The 21,008-nt window shown below is 42.3% G+C and overlaps 1 protein-coding gene across 3 annotated transcripts in view; it reads right to left on the reverse strand.

Annotated features, from left to right (window-relative positions):
- Positions 1-4,922: 4,922 nt before the first annotated feature.
- Positions 4,923-21,008, reverse strand: part of man1a2 (mannosidase, alpha, class 1A, member 2) — a 210,445-nt gene continuing 194,359 nt past the window's right edge. For all 3 annotated transcript variants that reach the window (XM_070544080.1, XM_070544081.1, XM_070544082.1), the window contains 2 exons: positions 11,548-11,663; positions 4,923-6,589 (listed from right to left, as the gene is read on the reverse strand). In XM_070544080.1, the coding sequence (XP_070400181.1) occupies positions 6,454-6,589; positions 11,548-11,663 (252 nt within the window). In that variant the 3' untranslated portion in view covers positions 4,923-6,453. The remainder of the gene's footprint in view (positions 6,590-11,547; positions 11,664-21,008) is intronic.

Genomic DNA, 21,008 nt, shown 5'->3' on the forward strand with positions numbered 1-21,008 from the left:
AAAGGGACAACGACAGGGAGTGATCTTTTTACAGAGGTAAATGTGTGCACGGACACTCTGGGATTGAAATGGGAGAGACTGTCAGGTGTCACAACAGACGGTTGTCCAAATCTTACAGGGAAAAAATGTCGGACTTTTGAAACGCATGCAAGATAAAGTGACAGAAATCGATGCAGATCAAAAATAGGTGTTTTTGCATTGAATTATACACCAACATGTGTTGTGCAAGTCAGTGCTAAAAATCAACCATGATACTAATGTTGTTACTAAAATAATAAACTTCATCAGGGCGCGGGCAATGAATCACAGACAGTTTGTCGCTCTTTTGGAGGACTCCACACAGCTGTCAGATGGCTCAGCCTGGGGAAAGTGCTGAAGAGGGTTTGGGACTTGAAAGCAGAGATTCAGGATCTCTGCTGGATTTCTACTCTTCTCTTAAGGAGGACTTTCCAAACCTGAGGAGACATGCTCAGAAGATGTTGGTTTTCTTCGGCTCTACCTACATTTGTGAACAAACATTTTCAATGATGAAGTTTACAAAATCCAGGTATAGATCCTCTCACTGATGATCATTTGTCAGCTGTGCTTCGCTTCTCCACCTCAGACATTCAACCTGACTTTGATGCACTCGCTAAAGCCCAGCAGAGACTAGATTTCTCTCACTGAATAAGAAAAAAATTGCTTAAAAACACAAAATAAGGTGTTTGGACCACAAATGTAGGCAACTAGCAGTGAACTGGGACACTTTTTTTCAAACCTCTTTCTCAAGATCACAGTTCAGTGATTTTATTTTACAGACAATACTGTGTGTCTGTAGAATGCTAAGAACCTCTTTCCAAAAATATTTGAAACTCAGAATGTGTTTTGGAGTGAATGTGACTGAAACTGTTAACTAATATAAGTTACAAATGTTTAACAAAAACCAAATGCGCACTTTGTTTACCATTGCCTTGGGAAATTTGAATAAATCACATTTTTGTAAGCCAACCTCACTTTTTCCTTTTTGCTCATTTATAACATATAGTCTACTCTTACCAGCTTGAAAAAACGATGGTATTTACTGCTTTTTATAAAGAAATACCATTAATATTATGCATAATTGACTTCAGCCTTTTGGCCTGGCCCTCCACAATATTTTCTATTTCTCATGTGGCCCCATGGAAAAAATAATTGCCCACCCCTGGTCCATGTTATTTTTACAGGTACATTTTTAAACATAATGTCTCATACTTCTGATTATTTGGTGCTCCCATGGGAGCAGATTTCCAGAGACGTTCAGCACACGAACCCCCATTAGTGTGATTGGTAGTTCGTCCAGAAACTGAATGAAAACTAGACTGTACCCATACCATATTCTGTGTGAAACAAGCTTTAGAGAGAGTTACTAGTACTTGCTGGGTTTAGCTGACAGGAGTTACAATGTTGATGTCTTTCAAAAAGACAACACATGACCATTCATTCACTTTGAGTGGCGGATTCTCAGCCAGTTTCCTCAGTCATCCCCACTCTGACGCTAACGTAATGATGGGTGATGTTATTCCCATCTGCTTATTTCCTTCTATCACTCTTCTGTGGCCTGTTGAGGTGAAGGCAGCTCTGACCGAGACAGAGAGACTCAACAGGCTAGTTATAAAAGTTAGCTTAGTTCTGGATTGTCAACCACACTCAACAAAAATATAAACGCAACACTTTTGTTTCTGCTCCGATTTTTCATGAGATGGACTTAAAGATCTAAAATTCATTCCAGATACACAATTTTACCATTTCTCTCAAACATTGTTCACAAATCAGTCTAAATGTGTGATAGTGAGCTGTGCTTTCTTAACAAAATAATCTTTGTTTTTGAGTGAATCTGTAATACCACAGGTAAACTAGTAGTAGCACATTCTATGTTAAAAAAGTTAAATGTTATTATCAGGAGAGGGAGAATATCAAGTGGTTAGCAGTAGTGTGCCCGATGATGACCCCCTCCAGGAGGCCACCACAGCTCAGCAGCCAGTGTAGCTTCTTCTGGGGAGAAAAACACAGAGAAAACATAAAGTTAACAGCTAAAATACCAATAAATAATGCTATTGGAGAGTAGTTGCAGAAGAAAGTAGTAGAGTGTGGAAAGTGGTCAGTAGGTCCTCCAGCAGTCTAAGCCTATAGCAGCATAACTACAGAGATGCTCAGTATAACCTAGCCATTCGTTTTTCTCAATTGTTTACACACATTTCCTGGTACTTGAGACACAAAGACCACAACATGTAACCAATTCACCAACCCCCTTAACCAATTCTGCTAAACTACAAGCACAAATCCTGCTTTGAACTCAAATTGCAAATCTAAAACACACTTTTTTTCAAAACACTACACACAATTCTCTGCTGTTGGCTCAATTTTCATGCAGAAAATATCTTGTTTTCACAAGGAAGACACTGCCATTCAAATATGCACACTGACTCATCACAAGGGCAAACACCCATCACACAGTTTCACAATCAGCAGTCAGAGCTTTGGTGTAAAAGGGCAACAGGTGAGCTCTTCTGTTTTGGAGCAATGGATGCCAACATTGGAAACGGAGGCAGAGCCAGAGGAGTGAGAGTAAGGGAACATCACAATGTGTGCAGCGCTTGGCTACCATGGCATCATCCATCACCATGCTACCCTTGGCCCCTACAACTCCGCTCATCTGATCACATTCCTGGACACCCTACACAACACACTCATTCCACCAGATCAGGTAGATGGCCCAGAACAGCCGAGGTACGTTGTCATTTGGGACAACGTAAGTTTCCACAGGGTTGCTGTGGTTCCTAACTGGTTCACCAGTGGCGTGTCTAGATCTATTAAAATGGGGTGGCCCAGGTGAGGCACAACTTTGTGCATGGGTGGGACCAATGGCTATGCTTTTGTTTTACCCTCAAGCCTTTTGTGCACAATGAAAAGCCTATTTAAAGGTAAATTAGTGTGGTGGCACCTGGGGTGGCCAATCAGATTCCAAGGGTGGCATGTGCTACCCCAGGCCACTCCCTGGACACGCCCCTGTGGTTCACTGGCCACCCACGCTTTTTAGTTGTTTATCTCCCTCCATATTCTCCATTCCTCAATCCCATCGAGGAATTTTTTTCTGCATGGAGATGGAAGGTGTATGACCGACAGCCACAAACCCGTATACCTCTTCTCCAAGCTATGGAGGACGCATGTGGAGATATAGCAGCTGATTCTTTTCATGGCTAGAATCGCCATGCTAGGAGATATTTCCCCCGCTGCTTGGCCAGGGACAACATTGCTTGTGATGTGGATGAGGCGCTGTGGCCAGACCGCAACAGAAGAGAGGATGCAGCATAGTTTTTATTGCTTTTTACTGTAACTGTATACAGTAAAATCTTCTGTTGTATGTAGTGTATGTGTGCAACTTTGTTGGTTGGGAATGGGATATACATTGTGTACAATGTTTTGTGGGAAAAATAACAATTTTTACGATGTATTTGTGTGTTCAGAGTGTAAAAACAATATTCTGAAATATTTTACAATACATGCATGCATATACTGTCTGTAGTGACTAACACTGAACCAAAAAGGCTTAAGGCTGAGAATATGAGGGATGCTTTCAGAAAATGTGTGTAAACAATTGAGAAAAACTGTAAGATGCAGGCAGAGGTGGACTGGCAATCTCTGAGTTCTGGAGACTCCCCAGATGACAAGCTCTAGGGCCGGTGGGTGTGGTTCTGGACAGCATTGAGTTTGCAAGCACTCCCCTCCATTAATGCATGATGAGGGATCAGCTGGCCGGACATATTACGGGAGAACAGTCTTTATCGACTGTATTACCTGCTGTACACTCTTCTATACTTGTCCAAGGAACGAGGATGTAATGTATGTCAAAGGTTGTATATGGAACAAGGAGACTGGCGAATCCTGGTGTTCAGAGGTGGTATTGCAACAACAGGACTAATTTTCCAGCCTTCGGGATGTTGGTTCACTGCTGACTAATTCCAGCACCATGTTCAGAGAGAAATCGTACAGGATAAGGACTAATTTCTACTAATAAGTTTATTTTACAACAGTATTCACTGTTAGAACATCTTCTGGGCTCAGAATCGGCTGCTTGATTGGTCAAGGCTGCCATTTTACAGTCCCAGCCTCGCCTTGGTGAGTGGACTTTAGCGCAATGGTGCCCTCTAGTGGCTGGTAGATGTAAACATAAACAGTGTCATGCCTGGCAAAATCAAATTTAGATTTTTTTAAATAAAGCATTTAAAGGAAGAACTGTACATCCATTCTGTACCTCTGAACGCCACGTGGAGGCTTATTTAAAAATTAAATATGGTGTTTTATTAAAATGCCCCATATTCCAACTTAAATGAGATATTAAAAGTCAAAATGTTCCCAAAGGACAGGTTAGTGAAAAGGTTTGTAGTTAGCTGGTTAGTGAAGGCGATCCTTAAACTGATAATATCATCAGAAAGAATAAAATAAACATCTCAAAGACATTGGATCTCAAGACAAGACATTTCTTCTCAATGGTGCTAAGGTGCAGCACCGGACAGTCCGCCCCCAGCACCCTCTGGGACTAATGATATTTTAGTCTGAAAGACACCAAATAGTAGAAAGTACAAACCAATGTTCTGGACTTAGGAAGCTGCATTGGTCCTGAGATGGAAGTCCCCACCCTCTCACCTGCTGATCACTGGTACCATCATCTGTAATGGTGGTAGCAGATGTAGGAGAGGATCCCTCTTCCCAGCAACACGCTCCAGCTCCTCCTGGAGAACGAGACTATGCAGGATCCCTCCGAGATGCTCTGATCTCCTCCCAGTGTCCAGGAAACCTCCAGGAGGAAGGCTGGTCAGACTCCTGAAGGTGCTCCTCCTTCCCAACGCCCAGACAGGTGCAGGTATTCAGTGGGACAACCCACACAGACACGATCTGCCTTCTGGTCACTTTTCATAACATCTTTATTGAATTTGTGTCTCAGGTTTAAACATATTTACAGATACTTTCATTTTACTTTCAGTAAAAATACAGAACACTCCGTTTTCAAAAGCCACAGCATGGCCGCCCAGGCCTCCTTACAGGTGACGAAGACATGGAGAGATTAAGGACCGAACGTGAACTAAATCCTGTTGAAGACTAATACTGAAACGTTTTCTGCTGCTTCACTCATTTTGTGTTTATGAGCTGAAGAGGAAACATCTGAATAGGTAACGATCAAAAGCTAAAATTAGCAGCTTAAGAGCAGCAGGTGTGTGTGTTTGTGACGGCAGTAGAAGCTGCTAGAGACTGACCTCCATCGCACCATGTGGCACTGCTAACTGGTCCCTTTAGCCAGTTTGGGTTTGGGGACTAATGAAGAGTCTCTGTTAAACCAGGATTCAGTCTCCTAAATGTCTTTCAGGGGTCCATCAGGAGACAGAGCACACACACACGCACTCACGCACGCACACACACACACACACAGCTGGAGCAACAGCAAATGCTTGTTTTTATTTCCTCGTGTTTAAATTAGTTTTCTGTTCTGAAACATTTGTGACAAAAAGAGGCAGAAACATTTCTTCATCGCCTCAGGAGACTCATCAGAACCCAACCTGACTCTGAATGTTGGATTATCATGACTCCAACGACCAGGAACGGAGAGCAGGTTACATGATGGCTTCATTTATTCACCTCCTTCGGTGCGACGCCCCCTACTGTCCACCTGTAACAAAGTGCACAAACTACAGACTCACAGCAGAACCACCACAAACACAAACATTCAGCTTTTCTCACCGCAAAAAAAAAACAAAAAAAAAAACGCTAAATAAGGAGAAGAAGTGAGAGGCTGAAGGGAAACGGCGCCATGTCTGATGAGAAGGCAGCTTCCTAACACGTAGCAGCAGAATGGTTTCACTGGTGGGGGAACTGGGAAATGTGGGGGAGTTGGCCTGCTGCTGTCCATGATTAGATCCTTTTCCTCGTGTGATTATTCTGAAAAATGAGGCTCAGAGGACGCTGAGGGTCCTTCGCCATCCAACAGGTCTGGCTCCGACTGAAGGAGAGTAAACAGAAGGTGGAGAAGCGGAGGGCTGGGACTCAACCCTGTGTCCCCAATAACAAGTTGTCCAAATCAAAAGTCAACAGACACTGACGGCCACTGGTCCGTGTGTCTGTGTGGAAACAGAACCTTCATCAGCGTTTAGTCCCACTGAACTCCTTCATGAACTCGGATCAAAAGAGAAAATAAGAAAAGCCTAAATCCAGCCTCTGGTTTGGAGGCCGTTAAAGCCGAACACACCCACCATCCTTTTTCACCCGTCCAGAAGTTCAGCACAGCAGAAGACGGGGGGAGCCGAGGCGTCTCACCTCCTCCAGACCAGGACTGCTGCCCTAACGCAGAGAAAGAGCCTGAATGGAAGTGTGTCCGGTGATGGTGGGTGGGCAGGCAGGCAGAAAGGTGATGGCCCCTGGTGCTGAGGAGGAGGACGGGTCCGTCTACCGCTGAGCGGGCTCGCTGCCAGGCAGGGTGATGTTTCCCAGGTGGAGGACGGGGAGAGGATGGGCCTCTGTGTTGAACACCCAGCTGTCCAGTGGCATGAGGTCATCACTGGAGAACAGTAGGTAGAGGTACCTGAGGGTGGGAGTGGTAAAGGACGGAATTAGTCTACAGAGCAGCAAGTAAAAACCACCTGATTGATCTTTTTATCCGTCAACCCTGATGAACCTAGACTGTTCAATTCAGAATAGATTTTAAGATCCTCCTCCTCACATATAAAGCTCTTAATAATCCAGCTCCATCACACATCAATGACCTGATTGTTCCATATGTTCCTAACTCTGTTATGGAACATAGGAGGGCAGGAGCACAGATAGTGTGGGGACGGGGGGGGGGGGGGGGGGGGGGGGGAATCTGTCCCCCCAGATTCAGATTCCCCCCCCCCCCCCCCCCCAAACTAAGGCCAGAAAGAAAACAAGATCGGAGGTTAAGCGCTTGAAGCTCCTTTTTCCAATTACATTGAATGCAGCATGACGTAAACAAACACCAACTCCAGAGGTGCCAAAGTGGTTGCTGCTAGGATGCAGGATGAAGCGAAAAAGGCAAGCAACGATTACTGCATATTTTAAAAAGACCAACAGTGTAAGTAGGCGGGACCGATCTGTCTGTCTATGCATGTTGGTTCTAGATTCAGTACGTTGTTGTCAGTGTTGGGACTTACTCGTTATAAGCGCCAAAGCCTCATTGCTGACTTTAACAAGTCTCATCTACAAATATGATCCCTCATGAAGTTACTACTTTACAGCAGAAGATAGTAGAGATGTGTAACCTTCAGGCTGGGCAAAGTTTGGGAGTTTTTAGAGCTTGAAAAATGCCTCCCGCTGAGAGGCTCCCAGTCGGGGAGAGGAGGAGATGTGCGCAGCGTGAAGAGCTCAAATATTAGATAAAACGTATAATTGTCGGCAGGTTTGGTCTTTGTTGACTGATCAATTTGTCTGGTAATGACTGACTCTGATTATGAAGCAGATTATTGACTCTGATGAAGAAATTCACTCATCCAGCCGGGACAATTGACGCTGCTGCAGCATCAGACAGCTGGTGCTGCACGAGAGGTGTGTGGAGCTTACAAGCTCCAAACGTTGGGTTTGATGTTGGTTTAAACCTTCTTTGGGACGTGATGGATGTAGAAATGATGGTAAAAACCCTGCTATTGTGACAGACGTAGCGACAATGTAAAAAAAAAAAAAAGCCGTAAAAAAGGGCAGATGCCGATGTGTTATGTATGGAAGTCAAAGTGTGCCACATAATCATACAAAAAAGTAAAATATTAAAATTAAAAAGAGATTTATATATTTATATATAAATTAAAACTTTCCAAATATAATGAAAATTTCTAAATAACGTAAAAATACGAAGGAACATCTGTTGGTCAGGCTGAAAAGTTTGGGAACCACTGCTCTAAGTGATAAGTGAATATTGTTTTTAAATATATTTTATGAGCAGTTTTTTAGGGCTTTTATGTTTTCTGTAAAGATTGGTATGCTGAAAATCATTTAATGTTTTGCATAAAGCATGAGGTTTTGGTTAGTAATTGATTGGGAGAATAACAAATGACTGAATTAAATAGTGGCAGGGCAGCTGTGGCTACATCGTAGCTCATCCCCATCAGTGTGTGAATGAGTGTGTGAATGGATGAATGATACACTGTAGTGTAAAGCGCTTTGGAGTCCTTACTCTGAGAGGCGCTATACAAGTGTGGATCATTTATCATTTATAGTGTTGATCAGGCAGAGCTTTGTTGCCAGTGTACCTCTGCATAATGGCTTCAAACATGTGTATAATAGTTAGTTTTTACGTAAACCATTGGATGAAATTACACAAACTGACTGAGCTCTTGTTAAGGCGCTTGCAATAGTTTGTGTATGTGTACGTGTGTGTGAATGTGCATTCCACATTCAGCGATGCTGCAAAAATACGTTTTTTTCCAAAGAAAAAGTTTCAGCCGTCCAGATCTGTAGATGAAGGGATGGGTTTTTATTTGGGCCCGGTGTGAATTAGAGTTTGACATGCATGCTGTAAAGGGTCATTTTAGCAGAAAACGATTTAAAAATACAATAAAGTATCCCTTTAAGACTAGGCTTTAAACAGTTTTATTTGACAGAGGTTGTGGTTAAAATCTGAGTGATGTTAGCCCAGGTGTGGATGAGTGGGGGAGTAGAAGGAAGTGGAGTGTACGGCTCTCCCTGGCCCTGCCTCCAACATGCCTCCATCTAAAAGGCTAGGTTATCCAGAGTTATCTCTGCAGTTATGCTGCTATAGGCTTAGACTGACATTAGGACTACTTCTCATTACTGTCCTATTTTCTGCTTTATTAGCCATTCTCAGACAGCATGCTTGCATGTTTCATACCATTTATATGCAGACGACTGCCACATCTATTTTTTGCTTAAGCCCACCGACTACTCTGTTTGATCGTCTTCATGATATCAAGGAATGGCTGGCTGAAGACTTCCCGCAACAAACAGGTCGTTGTTTTTAGTCCTGACAAAGTTAGAGCGACCCGGCAACCTGACCTCCAATCTCTCTCCCCTCATGTAATCTCTACCATTTCCAACCTTGGAGTAAAAATGGACCTGGTCCTGAAGATGGACGCTCAGGTCAATAGCACAGTCAGGTCCTGCTTCTACCACCTTAGGCAAATTTATAAATGAAAGCCACCCTGATTGTTCATCTTCTGGAATCTGTGATCCACACCTTCATTACATCCTGGCTAGATGATTCCAACTCCTGCATGTATGGTATTAGTAAAGCTGCTCTGTCCAGGATCCAGCTAGTCAGAACCAGAAGGTTTTATTAACATATGCAGTGTTCCCCTTACATAGGCGTAGCTGTGGCGGCCTGCCATGGCTGAAATCCCACCGCCACGCCTACAAGATCCCAAGTTTTATTGATTTTTTATTTTTTGTGCCATTTCCCGAAGAAGCAGCGGGAACTACTGTGTTGTTGCTTGTGTTCACAGCCGGCAGGCAGCAAGGAGGAGGAGGCAGGGCAGGGTGGTTACAGCTAGGGATGAGCGTACGGATAAAGCATTTTTGACGAACACGAGCATGAAACGAGTGTAAAACTCGTAAATAACTGTAATCGTGCTGAAGGGAAATCCTCATTGGGTAACTGACTGTCTTCACGCTCTGTGATTGGCCAGTCACATAGAGCGCCCGCCCCTCCCTACACACAAAACTCTGCAGCCGGGACGGGAGCTCAGTCCGCTCGGCCCAGGCATCCACGCACACACACAGACAGTAACGGATCTCTCTGTGATTGCTTCACTGTTGCTCACGTTTCTTCAGTGCTCCCTAGGTTTTCTTCAGCTCGCCTCTTTTTCGGTTGAATATTTAAAGTTACTTTTTTCGTAACGTATGTGGTGCATTTGACAAGACAGAGCTGAAAACGGCTCGTGCTGTGTCGGTCGGGTTTATTTTAAATCTCTCTCTCTCTCTCTCTCTCTCTCTCTCTCTCTCTCTCTCTCTCTCTCTCTCTCTCTCTCTCTCTCTCTCTCTCTCTCTCTCCCTCCCTCCCTCTCTCCCTCCCTCCCTCCCTCCCTCCCTCCCTCCCTCCCTCCCTCCCTCTCCCTCTCCCTCTCCCTCTCCCTCCTCACCTCCTCAATCAACATTGTTTTGTTTAACTTTGTGTGGGGAAATATGCCAACAACGTTAGGAAAAAATCAGTTTAATCAAATTAACAAAAAAAAAGTTGTGTCTGGTTCTAGTATTTCATATGTCCTAGTGCCTACTGCATGAGTTCAGATGCATTAATTCATGCACTTAAATAATAATGTTCTGATTTTACTGAAAAACTTGTTCTGTAATAGTTCCTTTACTATTGTGATCAAAAATATTTAATCTCAATTCTGAGGCTGCTCTGTAAATAGTTTTCAAATAAACAATACACATAGCAACTTCTGATCATTCCATATCAATTTCAGATTTAAAATAATGTATTGATGTAAACCACACCCACTAATTTCCAAATAATAATTAAGAGGTGCATTCATCTGTGTATCTCCTTTGATCTGCATTAGTGATATTTTCAGCACCAGAACAATGAAGCAAAGAAACAGATTCCTGAGTTTATGTTAGTAATTTTATTTATTAGGTGCATCTGACCTGTTCTATTTTTCCCTGAAATGAGATCAAATCAGTGCTTCTATGGGTTGTCTCCTCTCTGCACTAGAAAAATGTACTTTATTATAATGTTCACTGTAATGCATCTTGAAGTTCTTAACAAATAAATTAAATCAAGGATATTGGTCATTAATTTCAAATATGTAAATTTGTGTTTCAGTCATTTTTATACTGGCTTAAAAATACTTCATTAAGTCTACTAAGCAGGGGCGTAGAACGTGTTTAATAGGGCCAGCCCAGTAATGATCTTGGACGAAAATAAACGGGCAGAAAGGGGGGCAAAAGGAGATGTTTTTCCAGACGCCAAGAAAAATTAAATACCAAATCCCCCCTGCAAAGTGTGTCACTGAGAGTTTAAAACAGAAATTATTCTTGTGCAAATATTGGTGTATTCACCTTTAATACTAGTTATTTAAATGCAGCAGTTGCTGGATTGGTGCAGTTCAAAGTGGAGTGCGTCAAATAAAACAATATTAACATAAAGGTGAGGTTGTGTTCAGCATCTCAGGTTAGATTTAGACTTTCTTCTGTAAAAATCGGCAGCCAATCAGCATGCAGAGACCGGAAAGCTTTGATGAGATTGGCTGAAAACCAGCAGGAGCTACAGAGGAACATGAAGGCTGTGCAACACACGAGGACTGAAATGTCATCGTGTGAGTTGACATTTACTCTGGAGGGGTGTTTGATGGTGTGGGCGGGCATTGATCGTCTGCTTTACTGAGCCGTCAATCAGCTGGACTGACGGAGACAACAGTCAACACTGAAGTAGATCCAGTTACACAGAGGACATGTCCAGAGGAGACAAGTGTCAGCCAGCAGAGGGAGCCAGAGCGCCATGTGACCACACCGAGTATTAACAATCACATCAGTTCCACCAGTTTGGTTCAATTCCGATTTTCTCCAACAACTTACTTGAGGGTTTCAGCCAGAAAAAAGCTCTGCTGCACGTCGTCGTAGGTGGGGGTGGACGAGTACACATCCTTCACTCCTGAGAAACCTCCACTCACCCGGCAATACCTATCGATGGCCTAAAGAGGACAAGGACAGAGGGAGGAAGGTTTAAAAAAGGACAACACAAGAGAACACACTAAGGACAGAAGGAGGACAAATGTCCACATGGGACAATACAGGCGAGTAATCATCGCAGAAGGAGGAAGGGATGGGTGAAGGGAACCCGTGGGGGAGGAAAGGACATTTTAATGAGCTCATAAAAGCACGCCGTAATTAATTTGTTTGCTTGTGGCAGATTAGAGGCGGGTCCCAGAGAGACAGCCGGAGAGCATCTTTCCAGCATCTACCTTGTTTCTTTTTTACACATAATGAGGGAGGCACACTCGCTCTTTAAATGTGTGTGTGTGTGTGTGTGTGTAGCCTGTGGCAACATCAGTCTCTAGAAGTCTTCACTAGCTCACACTCCCACTCAACACAAACTAATGACATAATAATCAAAAGCACATTCACTCGGGCGTATGTCACATCTGAGCTCCTATAGATTATTTTACCTAAATATGCAGAAACAGGTGAGGCTGCCTGCTGGTGCTCAGAATGCGTGATGTTATGGACTCTTTGCTACAAACAACTTTTATCACATTACCTGTAAGGCCCTGGAAGACACTTAACCTCGCCTTGGTGCAGGCATCGTTGTTCACTGCTCAGCTACACTTCATTTGTCCGAAACGTTTAGTCACAATCAACATGTGCTACGAGACACCGAACTACAAAATACTCCCACAAACGTGGGCCATCAATTACAAACAAGATTTGTTCATTTTCACACACAAAAAGTGATTTCCCAACAAATCCATTCAAGCTCTTGTTGATCACACGTGATTATGCGTTGCATTCTGGGATGTGCACAGACATTTTGATGGCCTAATGAGTGTAAACGGTGAAAACAGACAGTACGTCGCAGAGAAGAAGCAGATTTGGGAGAAAAGAAGTGTTAAACAATATGTTAAAATCCCAAACAGCACGTGGAATACACAGGGACATGTTAAATAAAGAGGTTGGGGCCGGTACGTGAACAGAATCAGCATTATAAACGGTTTGGATCCACGTCAAAGACCCAAGACCGGAGCACAGATGACAACTTGTTGCCGCCGCAGTTCAGCAAAACAGACATTTTCGGCTATCTTGTTTGTTGTGTGGGTGAATGTGAACGCAAACGATGAGAAGTAAATGCTTTATTAGCTGGTTTTTCTAGACAAACGATAAAAATCGTCATCCCATAGAAGAAGTGTAGCAGGAGAAGCTGTGCTGTGTGTCAGTGCGCCCGTATTAGCCTGCCGGTATGTGTGTGTAGCCTCTGTGTGTGTGTTGTGTCTCGGTTGAAGGAAAGAAATGATGTACAAAAACGTACACCATCTGTAACTTACCAGAATGAAAATACTCCGGAAGGTGAAGTTTGGCCGCCTTACAGCTGCGATCCAAGCGAGCAGATGAGACTTTGTTATGCTAGATACTCATGGCTGTGCCTCCAAGCAGGAAACCGGTAAAGAATTTGCCCACTTTCCACCTTTATTTCCCTGGTGATCACGAGTGTCACCTCACAGCACAGCAACGATGTACAATGGTTGTGTAGTAACCGATCAAATGAATAATAGATTTATTTCAGCTGTAGAGACTGAGCGTGCTGTTGTCAGTAGAAACGAGGACTTGTAGGCCACCAACAGGGCTGCCACGTCGGTGATGACAACAACAAGCCGTACAGAAGAGTTCACTAACTGATTAATCTAGAGATCACAACAGAAGAAAAGACAGCAGAGGTATCGTACATGGTGTAAAAGACCTTTGAACCAGAGACGGAGTCGCTTTGTAAACTCCACCTACTGGTCACTCGTATATTGCAGCGTTTGGACGCGTCGAGCTAATTTCAGGAGATGTACACAATGCTTCAAATCAATGCAGACATTTTAAACACGCATTCGCGTTGTTAAACCGCAATTATGTGTCGGCCCTAAAACCGATGAGAGTTGAAGCCATGATCATTGTGATCGACTGATTACATGTGGGGGCCATCTTGAATTAAGTTGACTCTAAGTTGTTGTTTCATCAAACAAAGACTAAGATAGTTTAATCGACCCAGTGGTTCATATCATATATTAATAAATTCAATAAACACTCATAAACCAGCACCACGCACCACACTACTAATGCTTAGGATTCAACATGAGAATATTTTAATGAGTTTATCATGTGAACATGAATCCTGTCTGAGCCTGGTGGATGGTGAATGAAAGCAGCGTCTCACAGCCTCACCTCTAGTGACCTCTCGGCTGTCAGCAGGTTTCACTGCAGAGGCTTTAAATCACACTTCATGTCATTTATGAGGCCAGCATGAGTCTGCTCTTCTAGATTCACCTAGTCTCTGCGTGTGTGCGTGCGTGCGTGCGTGCGAGCGAGCGAGAGAGCGAGAGAGAGAGAGAGAGAGAGAGAGAGCGAGAGAGAGAGAGAGAGAGAGAGAGAGAGAGAGAGAGAGAGAGAGAGAGAGAGAGAGAGAGAGAGCGCACCCTTGAGGCATCATCCAGAGAGGTCTCTGAAACATGAGTGGGCAGGACTAAAGGTGCAATCAATAAGAACATTTGAAGGGAGCCTTAAAGTAAAATAATGGTTGTTTTATCATCAGTAGACAACAAATACTTCAGGTGTAATGACTAGAATTTCATATATCTGGCATTAAGGGGTTAAATGACTGTTTCAAGATTTAAAGCCATTATTCTGTAGATAGGTATTTTAGTTACAGGTACAGATATAAAAGATTAAGGAAGGCCTGAGTTCAATTAACACACAGCAGTTTTCTGCTCCTCCACCCTACTGGTTGAAAGTGGAATTACTGCTACTGTAAACAACCCTGCAGCAGCCTGCTGTAGCTAGCGCTACCAACGACCCAACACACAGTTTTACTAAATAAACCACAAATCATAAAGATCCACAATGTTGGGCAAACAATATTATTACTTACAAAGCCAGGTCACCATCAGCGCATGATCTCAAAGTCTATTTCAGCTTTTTCAAACTATAGTAAGCCACGCCAATGTTTGCTTCGGTTTTAGCTCTTCGCTTCACCTCTCTTAGTTTCACTTCCAGGCTCCGCCATGAGGCCAACAGAAAAGCAAACTTCTTCTTCTGCTTTTTATTGACGATGAGCAAACTGAAAAAGCTAACTGCACAGAAAATAGCTAACAGCTGTAATGCAGGTATAAGAGGGCCCATAGAACACCCACCCACTTCACAAAACTGTTAAATACAGTAGCTGGCCAGCAGAGGGATACAGGGTGGTACCAAATATGAAACTCGTCAAGTTTCTAACTCAACAATGAGATCAATGTTAAAGCGCTAGCCTAAAGTAAAAAAAATATATATTTTTGTGTTACTTTAAAACAGTGAACTCTAGTGAATATAGCAGACAGGAGCTGTTTCAATTTATATTCTCCCATTGGGTGACATTTTACGAAAGTTTGGAATTGGATTCCATCTCTATGCCGACGACTGCCAATTGTACTTGCCTCTAGATGGCGCCGGTGATCACACGATAAAAATTTTTTTTGTATTGTCTGGCAGAAATGAAGATATGGTTGGCAGAAAACTTCCTGTGTCTCAATGGGAAAAAACAGAGGCACTGTTGTTTGGTCCGAGCGGACATGTTGATTTTTCAAACACAGACTGCGGTGAACTGGACTCCTATTTGGGTGTTTCAGCCGTCAACCTTGGCATGAAGATGGACAGTGCATTCTGCATGGATGCTCATGTGGGTACTGTATAGGGCTGCACGATATTAGGAAAATCTGCGATATTCGATAACAGTGCTTAATATTGCGATATCGATATTACTCACGATAAATGAACAAATACTAAAGTATGCAGTGTTGATGTCGTCTGGCGTGTGACGTCTGCTCTGGGCTCAAAGCAAACAAAAACTAATGCATGAATTCTATTACAACATAACATTTTTATTGCAAAATTATGCAGCTGCACCTGCTACTGTATTAGCAGCAAAACAACAAACTGCATGCATGCAGTTTCTCAGTGACTTTAAAACATCACCACCACCATAAAACTTTTTCTGATGCTCCGAATACAGAAAAACATCCCTTACCAGGGTTTTTGAATAAATAAAAAAAATCAGAAAATAAGTTTAAATGATAAATAATAGTTAACATCACTTAAATGCAACAGCAAATTCTCTCATTGCTACTGAACATTTTCTCCACTTATGTGGTTATGATATAAGGCTGTTGCTGTAATTGGGAAGTGATCTGTGCCGGGCCAAACTAGGAGAATATTAAGATTTTCTGAGGGAAAGAGAAAAACAATTGTCTACCTTTCAGAAGAGGAGCTGGCAAAAAAAAAACAAAAAAAAAAACTACATGGAAAATATGTGAAAACGTTTGTTTTAACCCCAAATTGAACAAGTTTACCTAGATCTTAAAAAGCAGCTCAGATGATGAAACTGCAACTATGATTCTGATAACAAGCTAACAAATTGAACTAGCTCTTCTTAAGATAACTGGCTAGCAGAGCTTCTGACTGACAGTTTATGTGCAGCAGCAAATCAACTATCCTGATTAACAAGGATATAAAAGCTCATAAATGAAAAATCACTTTGATGTGTGGGGGAACTTTTCCAGGCCCTCTTTAGCAGGGTGGGACTGGGAGGAGAGTGCTGTAGCCTTTTAGCTGGAAGCTAACCGAAGCCTGGGGCTAACGTCACCACCCGGTGGAACACTAGCGACATGGAGGTAGGTGGGTTGGTTCACCGGCACGTGTCGGAGTCAGCCCGGTTATTATCAGCTGCTTAACAGCACAGAGCGGACTCACATTCACATTTGAAAGCAGCGCTGATTCCAGAAACCTCAGCACAAAGTGTGTTCGTTAATCTGAGCCAGCATGACGAACAAGGGAAGCGAGCGGCAGCGGAAAACGGGGGCGGAACGGAGATAGTGGAATTTTTGGGTAAGGGTCTATATAGGGGGCGGGTGTATTACGTGAACAGACCCATCTGATTGGCCGCATATCAGAAGGGCTACATTTGATTGGTCAAATAATACTTACGCGTAAAAACAGAGCTGGTTTACAAAAAGTTGATGTATGACATGGATGGAAATGTTTGAATCAAACATTTATCGCCGTTATTGATGCGCTTTGCGATGGGCCTATCGCACGTCCTGTTATCGCGATGACGATAATTTTTCGATATATTGTGCAACCCTAGTACTGTAGTATCCTCTTCATTTTATCATTTAAGTCGTTTGGCTAAAGTAAAGCCGTTTTTATCTAGACGTGACCTTGAGACTGTTGTTCATGCTTTTATTATAACCTTTGAGTTTTTTATAACTGAGTTCTCGAGACATGAAAGTAAATTTCACTATAGTCCTTCTCTGACAACGCTGCTGCATCTTTTAAATCAACTGTTCCATCGTTACTGTCCTCTGCATCTCAGAGGAAAGTAGCAGAGGGCAATATTTTCATTTCTAGCCCCTCACAAATTGATGCCTTAGTTCATAATGTTGCTTCCTGTTTACGTGTGGCATTAGATGATGTAGCCCCTTTAAAAAAAGAAGGTAATTAGGGACAGGAAGTCAGCTCTCTGGTTTAAATCTCATTTACGAGCTTTAAAACAAAACTCTAGAAAATTGGAAAGAACATGGCGCTCTACGCACCATGAGGAGGCCTACCTATCCTGGAAAAATAGTCTTGTGCTTTATAAAAATAAGCTTAGACAAACTAGAACTGCTTATTTCTCAGCATTAATTGAGGAGAATAAGAATAATCCTAAATTTCTTTTCAGTATAGTTGCCAAACTTACACAGAATAGCTCTGAACCATCTATTCCCTTAGCCCTCAGCAGTAATGACTTTATGGGATTTTCACAAGTAAAATTTATTCTACTAGAAACAAAATCTTTAGCATCCTCCCAAATGTGGTTTCTTCTTCCTCAGTAAGTGAGGCAGCATCAGAGGTGACTGTAGAACCTCATCTGTGTTTGAACCGTTTTGATCCAGTTGAGCTTTCAGAGTTATCAAAAATATTAGTTTAATCTAAACCATCAACTTGCATTTTGGATCCAATCCCAACCAAATTATTTAAAGATGCACTTCATTTGGTTACTGCCCCATTCTAGATATAATCAATCTATCCTTAGTAAATGGATATGTACCTCAGGATTTTAAGGTTGTTGTAATCAAACCTTCATTTAAGAAGCCTTCTCTGGATCCAGATGAACCAATGAATTATAGACCAATATCTAACCTTCCATTTTTATCCAAAGTCCTGGAGAAAATAGTGGCCATCCAAGTATGTGAGCATTTAAACACTAACGATCTGTTTGAGGAATTTCAGTATGGTTTTAGAGAGTATCACAGCACTGAAACTGCATTAGTGAGAGATACAAATGATATTCTCATGGCCTCAGATAAGAATCTTGTGTCTGTTCTAGTCTTGTTAGATCTCAGTGCTGCCTTTGACACAGTTGATCACAATGTTCTTTTAGAAAGACTTGAACATGTTGTAGGGATCAAAGGAACAGTGCTAGGCTGGTTTAAATCCTACCTGTCTGACAGATTTCATTTTGTAAATGTACATGACAAATCTTCTTCATACTCCAGGGTTACTTGTGGAGTACCACAGGGTTCAGTGCTTGGACCAATTCTTTTTACTACATATATGCTCCCAATTGGTAAAATCATTAGAAAGCATGGGATAAACTTTCACTGCTATGCTGACGATACTCAGTTATATTTATCCATTAACCCTGATTAACCTAATCAGTTGGGTAGGTTACAGGCTTGTCTTGAGGACATAAACAACTGGATGACTCTAAACTTTTTGCTTTTAAATCAAGACAAGACGGAAGTTCTCATCTTTGGACCAGAAATCCAGAAAAGGAAATTGCTTAGTCAATCACCTGACCTGAATGGCATTAAATTAGTCCCCGAGAGCAAAGTAAGGAACCTTGGTGTTATTTTGACCAGGACATGTAATTCAAATCCCAGGTTAATCAGGTTTGTAGGATTTCCTTTTTCCACCTTCAGAATATTGCTAAGATTAGAAGCATCCTTTCCAGGAGTGATGCTGAAAAACTAGTTCATGCATCTATTACATCAAGACTGGATTACTGTAATTCATTACTCTCAGGAAGTCCACAGAATGTAGTTAAAAGTCTTCAGCTTGTCCAAAATGCTGCAGCTAGAGTTCTGATGAGAATTAAAAAGAGAGATCATATCTCTCCTGTCTTTGCTTCCTTACATTGGCTACCTGTTAAATTCGGAATAGATTTTAAGATCCTTCTTCTCACATATAAAGCTCTTAATAATCAAGCTCCATCATACATCAGTGATCTGATTGTTCCATACGTTCCTAACCGAGCACTTCGCTCTCAGACTGCAGGTTTACTGGTGGTTCCCAGAATATCTAAAATTAGGATGGGAGGTAGATCTTTTAGTTATCAGGCTCCTCTCCTATAGAACCAGCTCCCAGTCTTAGTCCGTGAGGCAGACACCTTGTCTACTTTTAAGAATAGGTTCAAAACATTTTTATTTGATAGGGCTTATGGTTAAAATCTGATGTTAGCCTAGACCTGGACAAGTGGGGGAGTAGAGGGAGGTGGAGTGTACAGTCGGTAAAGACGGCTCTCCCTTGCCCTGCCTCCAACATGCCTCCATCTAAAAAGGCTAGGTTATCCTGAGTTATCTCTGTAGTTATGCTGCTATAGGCTTAGACTGCTGGAGGATACACTGACCACTATTCACACTCTACTACTTTCTTCTACAATCTGCTCTTTAACTGTATTATTTCCTGCTACTTCAGCTATTAACATTATTTTTTCTCTAAGTGTTTTTCTCCCCAGAGGAAGCTACGGTGATGTTCTGCTGAGTTGTGGTGGCCTCATGGAGGGGGCCATCGACTAGCACACTGCTGCTAACCACTAAAACATTCTCCCTCTCCTGATAATAACTTTTTGTTTCCTTGATGTTGGATGTGCTCCTGCTAGTTCACCCGTTTAACAATAGATTCACTAGGATAAATACAATAAAGTTTATCTCTCGCCAAATAGAATATTTACTAAGCAATCACGGTGTAACCATGGACACATTGCTTGGTGTGTGTGTGTGTGTGTCTGCTCTGTCTTCTCGATCCCCAGTGAGTCGTGGAGGATGGCTGCTTATACTGAGCCAAGATTCTCTGGAGGTTTGTTCCTGTTAAAAGGGAGTTTTCCTCTCCACTGTCACTATATGCTTGCTTAGTATGAGGACTGCTGTAAAGTTACTGACACTAGTCAGTGACTTGATGCAATTTGCTGGGTTCCTTATATAGGAAACATTTTTTCTGATTAGCTTAATGAACTGCCCTGAATTGGAATGTTTATTATGTGAAGTGCCTTGAGATGATTCTTGACGTGATTTGGTGCTATATAAATAAAATTGAATTGAATTGAATTACCTCACGACTCGACTACTGCAATTCCGTTTTATTTGGTGCAAGTAAGGGTATTGTAAACCGGCTGCAGCTTGTCCAGAATGCTGTAGCAAGATTCTTGGACAACAAAAGGAAGCATGATCATGTGACACCAATTTTGGCTGCTCTCCACTGGTTGCCTGTTGATTTTAGATTTTGTTTTAAACTTCTTTTAATGGTGTTTAAGGCACTGAATGGTGTGGCTCCAGCCTATCTGACGGAGTTGCTGCAGCCATATGTTCCGGCCCGGTCACTCCGCTCTGAGAACCAGCTGCTACTTGTGGCTCCTAAGGCCAGATTGAAGTTGAGAGGGGACAGGGCGTTCTCTGTTGCTGGTCCAAAACTGTGGAACGCACTGCCCCTAACTATTAGGGACTCTCCATCAGTAGCAGTTTTTAAAATGAGGATGAAAACCTACCTTTATGATCTGGCTTTTAATTCTGTGGGTTAGCAATTGCTAATGTTTTATATTTTGTAATTCTTATTTGTGGTTTTAATTATGTCTGTGGTGCTATATGTTTTATTGTTTTATTCTTTTATTGTACAGCACCTTGGTGGCATGCTCATGACTGCAAGGTGCTTTATGAATAATGACTGAGTGAGTGAGTAATTGTTAACTCAGGTTTGCTTATTTTAATACCAGGTTTTCTACATAATCATTTTAGTCCTGAGTAGGAACAGCATCCACAAACCTTGTGTAAGAACACTGTGAGCATCTAAACCAAACAAGTGAAGAGAAAATCTTCCCCGTACCTCTGTGAGGCAGGAACCGAACAGCTGAAGTGCTCTGAGATAAAAGCAAGACTAGAGACAGGGCCTGTCACTGGCATTAGTTCACGTTTAGCAGTGTTGTTAAACAGGAAGACGAGGCCTTCAGCAGCAGCCCTCTTTAGTGTCGCTCATCCTCTGAACTATCACGG

The sequence above is a fragment of the Nothobranchius furzeri genome, chromosome 14 (assembly GCF_043380555.1).
Source record: "Nothobranchius furzeri strain GRZ-AD chromosome 14, NfurGRZ-RIMD1, whole genome shotgun sequence".
In the NCBI taxonomy this organism is placed as follows: domain Eukaryota; kingdom Metazoa; phylum Chordata; class Actinopteri; order Cyprinodontiformes; family Nothobranchiidae; genus Nothobranchius; species Nothobranchius furzeri.